The sequence below is a fragment of the Orycteropus afer genome, unplaced genomic scaffold (assembly GCF_000298275.1).
Source record: "Orycteropus afer afer isolate SDZICR_OR568_19922 unplaced genomic scaffold, OryAfe1.0 scaffold00062, whole genome shotgun sequence".
Lineage (NCBI taxonomy): Eukaryota > Metazoa > Chordata > Mammalia > Tubulidentata > Orycteropodidae > Orycteropus > Orycteropus afer.
In genome coordinates this window covers 12,840,679-12,846,678 of record NW_006921649.1, presented here as the reverse complement: position 1 = coordinate 12,846,678, position 6,000 = coordinate 12,840,679, and the positions used below count along the sequence as shown (strand labels likewise).

At 48.1% G+C, this 6,000-nt stretch overlaps 1 protein-coding gene across 1 annotated transcript in view; it reads left to right on the top strand.

The window, feature by feature from the left end:
- Positions 1–6,000, top strand: part of SH3PXD2B (SH3 and PX domains 2B) — a 150,747-nt gene that overhangs the window by 122,590 nt on the left and 22,157 nt on the right. Inside the window, exon 8 of the mRNA XM_007939775.2 lies at positions 1,474–1,578. Coding sequence (XP_007937966.1) covers positions 1,474–1,578 — 105 coding nt within the window. The remainder of the gene's footprint in view (positions 1–1,473; positions 1,579–6,000) is intronic.

Genomic DNA, 6,000 nt, shown 5'->3' with positions numbered 1-6,000 from the left:
CAGTGTTTTGAGTCACCATGACATGTATATTGAAATGTCTAGTTGAGTAAAGTGGGAGTTCTGGTGGCGTAATGCCTAAGGCATTTGACTGCTAACCAGAAGGCTGGCAGTTCAAGTCCACCAGCCACTCTTCGGAAGGAAGGTTGGTCAATATACTACCATAGAGATGCCACCTTGGAAACCCAAGGAGGGGTCGCTATGAGTCGGATCCAGTTTGTTGTGTTTTTTTTTAACCACCCGTTGCTTTTGGGAAATACAGGGTTAGGTTCCTGCAAGCCTCTGGTCACGTTTCCATCATCCACTCAATGCATACCTTTGTTTTATGTATCTTTCTATTTAAAGACACCTTATTTAATGTATATTGTTGATTGACTAACAATGAATTAATTCACGGTCAACGGCACTATAACGCATGCCTGAACAGAGCTTATCTAACACACATGTTTTCTCATAGCCTTCTTGTGCTTAGGAACGCTAGATAGCATTTCAGTAGTATGCTTGGAAGCGATTTTTAACAGCAAAATTGCAAAAAAAAAAAAACCACAAACATGTGAAAAATGTGGCACTAAATAGACTGTGAAAAGAACACTTGTTTACAGTTGGAGAGCTGGAACAAGAAGGCAGAGTGTCACTTCATCTGGAAATGTGTTCATCGGGTGACTCAGACTGTTCACCCGCTCACACATATTCATGAATGACCGCCAGAGTGCTGCAAGTATTGATTTGGGGGCTACAAATAAATTTTAGCATGTTGTCACTTTTGCAAATAACAGAATCTATGAGTAATGGCGAGCGACTATAAGTCTGCACCCAGGTTTACTTTGACATGAACAAGTGCTAAATCAGTATCACAGTAACTTATTAGGACAGTGGCTTCAATATCAGACAGCTCCGTCACAGACTTGTGAGCTTGGATAAGTCTGTTTACTTATTTGAGCCTTAGTTTCCTCATCTGTGCAATGGGGATGATAATGTAAAGAGGATATAAGATATTATTGTTTTGTGCCGTAGAGTCAGACCTGACTCATAGCTACCCCTCCTTAGGTTTCTGAGGCGGTATCACTATGGAAGTAGATTGCCCCATCTTCCTTCCAAGGAGTGGCTGGTGGGTTTGAACCACCAGCCTTCTGGTTAGCAGGCAAGTGCCTTAGGCACTACACTACCAGAGCTCCCATGATATAAGATAATGAAAGTAAAATAATTAGTGCATCACATATGTTAGCTGCATTCACTACTCATCTTTTAGGAACCTTTCTCTCCCATCTCAGGCACAGGAGCGAGTTTCTTGTTAGCCTGTCTTTAGCAGTTAGCAGTTAGCTAGCATTGCTATTTAGGTTCTGCCAGTAAAATGGTGACTTCGTGGCCTTATCCTGAGCATTAACTGATGTAGTGGCTGACTACGCTGTTGTTTTCTCACCTGCAGTGCCTCATGCTTGACCCCACTAACATCAGTCTGCACCCTCACTTTCCCAGGTTGGTGGTTCGTCAGCACTGCGGAGGAGCAAGGCTGGGTCCCCGCAACCTGCCTCGAAGGGCAGGATGGTGTGCAGGATGAGTTTTCCCTACAGCCTGAAGAAGGTAGGAAGGGGCTCGAGCCTCCAGCGTGCTGGGGCAACCTGGGCCAACCATCGCCCGCACCAGGCTGTCTTCTCACCTACTTCCTACCTTCAGCCTCTGCCTCTGATCCTCAGGAGCACACTAGCTCAGGTTCTGTAGCCTGAGCCATGAAGCCTGGCCATTGGATTAGGGGTGAAGGGCAAGCCCACACTTTCTTAAGGGCCCTTGGGGGCCAACCCAAGTGAGCCTGGCTAATAGCTGTGGCCTACCTTCTCCTAGCACTTTCATGGGACCCAGTAGGAATCCGGTCAGACTCAGGGTTAATGGTGATCTGTGTGGAAACTATAGCTCCCTTAGACATCAGCACCTCACTATTCCTCCCTAGAATATTCTAGCTGCCAGGGTCCTGGAGCTGTTTCTGACATCTTTGCCAAGACTTTTGAACTCCTTTGTTTAACAAAGATCTTTCTCTGTTGGTTTAAATGGGCCTGGCTCAGTGTCAGGATTTGGATTGACTGTCCCTCCCCCCCAACACACACATACACACATATACACAAATTTTTGCTCCACATCTGTTTCCAAGACAACTCTTCCCTTCAGGTGTTCCGAGTGTGATTCCTGCTGAGCCAGAAATACCAAGGCCCAACCAACTCCTTTCCCCCCCTAGAAACATTCCTGAAACTTGAGTATGTGTTCACTTTATCTAATAACAAGGTTTTGGAGTCGGTCAGACCTGTACTGGAATGTCACCTCCAACCCCTAACTTGCTGAGTGATCTTGGGCCAGTAGCTTAACCTCCCTAAGCCTCAGCATCTTCATTTAGAAATGGAAACAGTGATATCTACACCATAAGAGTTTTCAAAAATTAAATGAGATCCTTTGTGCAAAGCATTTGGCAAAGAGCCCAGAACAATAAATAACCAGGAGCAGGTATTATCATATCAGCTATGCCTTAACTTAGGGTGGTTTTTAATTATTTTGAGAAAGCAAAAAGTCACTTACATATTTATATGAAGAGGGTGAGGAGAAAGGGGGACATGTCTGTGCTCAAACATTAGCATAAAAAGAAACAAGTGTGGTTCTGCGTTGAGTGTTATTTGAGCTGCACTCCTCGGTTCAAACGTCTGTTGATGTGCTCTGGGTGTGAATGCTCACTGGGCACTAAAAAAAGCCCAAACCAAACCCACTGCCATTGAGTCAATTCCAACTCATAACAACCCTATAGGACAAAGCAGAACTGCCCCATAGGGTTTCCAAGGCTGTACTCTCTGCAGAAGCAGACTGCTTATCTTTTTCCTATGGAACAGCTGGTAGGTGCTGTGCCACCAGAGCTCCCTTTACCAAGCACTACCTCTGCTCTAGCACCAGGGATACAAGAAGAATCCACTCAACTAAGGGGTAGCAGTGGTCTGCATGGAAACTATAGCTCCCTTAGACAGTTTGGGATGACCACCATGGGCATGCCTCTGTGAGACGTGATTGTTATCCCCATTTTACAGATGAGGTAAGGACTCAGACAGGTAGAGACATTTGCCCTGGGTCATATGGCTAGAAGTTAGAAGAGAGAGCAGATTTTCCTAAGGGTTTATAGAATTTTCTTCCCCTATTGTGAAGGCTTCTCTTAGTACCTCTTTATAATCATGTTAATATTAGAATAAGGAGCTCTGGTGGTGCAGTGGTTTAAGCGTTCAGCTGGTAACTGAAAGGTTGGTGGTTCAAACCTACCCAGCAGCTCTGCAGGAGAAGGACCTGACAGTCTGCTCCCATAAAGACTACAACCTGGGGAACTCTGGGGCAGTTCTGCTGTGTCAAATGGGGTCATTGGAAACTCCCTCAATGGCACACAATGACAGTATTGCAGTTATGTCTACTGGATACCTTTTCACTCAAGTTCAAGGTTAATATTCAGGAACTTGGTCCTTCTCAGACACCTGGGGCTTGGAATAGACTGGAGAGTAATGCATTCCTAAATGGGAGCACACACTTGGTGGCTCTTTGCTTCAAGACACTGAAAATACTTTCCTCTTACCTCTGCCTTCTGCCCTCCCCTACATGCTGCTGTCCAGTCTCCTGGAGGTACTGGTCCTTGCCCCGGCCCGTGGGCCGCCGCCGGACACTGGGGGACTTGTATGCCATCAGCTGGCGTCCAGGTGCCTGACTCAGTGTTGTGTTCTCCATCGGGTGTTTGGAGCTGGATCCCTGCAACTGCATGAGCCCCTGCTGTGGGCTTGCCCATGCCTGCTGCATGTGGGAACTGGGGAGCTTCGTGTGTGTGTGTGTGTGTGTGTGTGTGTGTTGGCATGTGGGTTTAGGACCCTGGACTTTTTCTCAGCCTGGGGCCACTAAGGTTTCCCAAGTTAAAAAAAATGATGCATGGGGGCCCTAGGCTTGCAAAGTGCTGTGCCTCTTACTTTCATCAGGTGCCTTTGAGTCTCAAGGGAAAAAAACCCACATCAAGCCGCCTAAACCAGAATTTCATATCGCTGAAAGTCCAGGGTAGTGCTAGTATTAAGCATGGCTGGGTCCAAGGGCTTGAAAGTGCCATCAGGACTTGAAAATATCATTAGGGCTTGGGACTCACAGTGGCAGCAGTTCCAGGCACATTTCAGGGATGTCCACCTTCAACAAAAACCCCATGAGTGGTTCCAACTGGATCTACTTGGGTCTCATGCCATCCCTGAACCATCATAGTGGCCAGGGTGACAGAGTATTTGGCCAGCCAGGTCACACACCTGCCTCTTCCCTACAAGAGGCGGTGAGGTCAGCCTCTCCCTCCACGAGGACTAAAGGTGGCAGTGCCTGAAGAGGTAGGGCAGTTGGGTGCCAAGCAGGCAGGGACAGCAGGTATGCCCCTGTACATTAGCAAAGCCAGCAGGCTTGAGCTTTGTTTGGGCTCCCTGCATGCCCCATGGAGTCCAGAGAAGACTTGTGAGTGCAGGAGAACCCACTGGTCTGTGCAGTACAACCCCAGGCAGTGCCTTCACACCCCTTCTCTAGATAGATCTGCAGGTCGTCTGCGGAGTTGGATTCCCCCTCCACCCCACCCTCCAGCACCCACACCCCACCCTGTAGCTTCCATGAGTGAGGGTAACCGCTGATTCTGCTGAGCACAGGATGTGAGCAACTCAAGTGCACTCAGCCCCCACAGGCAGGTCAGCAGGCTAGATCAATAAATAAATAAACACCCTGTGGGCTTTCCACCTCTGTCAATACCAGCTGGAGAGGCCACAGGCAGCCTGGGGTGTTTTCCTAAAGCTGCAGCTGGGCTGGTGCTCACCTGGTGGCTGGGGTGGAGCCAAAAACCAGAAAAGCCCACCCTCTCCTGGCTGGCCTCCCTGTGACAGGGATCCATTTTCCTGTCTGACTATTCGTCAGAGCTGATGGTGTTGGGAGGGCACTGCAGTGGGAGAGACACAGCTGGAGGCAGCTCTCTAGGAGAGGGGCTATGAGGACGGACAGTCCCATGGCTTCTGGAGAGGGGCCCCCAGGGAGTGGGGCAGAAGATACCGTAATTACATCGCAAAATGAAGAGGGAAGCTTCCAGCATGGTTGGGTCCTTCAAAATAATAATGAAGAATGAAGACCGGTGACCAGCTAGTTGATGAAAATTGCTAGCTGTGTCCTCCTTGTTAGTGATTTCAGCCTCAGATCATCTACTGCCAAACTCTGCTCATCCCAGAACTCCCTATCAGCATGAAACAGGGAGGCCACTGAGGGTTTAACCCCTTCTGGCTTGAACAAGGCCTTCAGGACTTGTTCATTTACCAAGCATTAGCTTGCTTACTAATGATATCCCAGGCACCATGCCCAGTGCTGGAGATACAGGAATGAACAAGGCTGACCCTAATCCCTACTTTCATGGAGTTCATATTCTAGCAGGGGAACCAGATGTGAGACAGAATGTATAAGTACATTATATGGAATGTTAGAAGGTCATCCCTGGCATGGGGGAAAATGGAGTAAGGGGGATGAAGAGGGCAGTGGTGCTTCAGTGGTAGAATTCTCACCTTCCATGTGGGAGACCCAGGTTCAATTCCTGGCCACCGTATCTCATGCATAGTCATTACCCATCTGTCAATGGAGATGTGTGTGCCTGTGATGCTGAACAGATTACAGCAGTTTCCAAACCAAGTCAGGCTGGAAAGAAAGGCCTAGCGATCTACTTCCAAAAATTGGCCAATGAAAACTCTGCAGATCACAGTGGTCCATTTCACCACCGATGTGAATGTGGGGATGGTCAAGTCTGGGCAGCATTTTGTTCTGTGTGCATGGGGTCACCATGTGTCAAGGCCCAACTCCATGACACCTAACAATAACAAGGGGGATGAGGATGCCAGGGGTTAGGATATAGCATAAAATGATGGGTGAGGGGTTTCAGGTAGACAAAGGGCAGGGCCTTGTTGCTGCTTTAATAGTCACCCAGGGTTAAGTGGAAACTGGAGG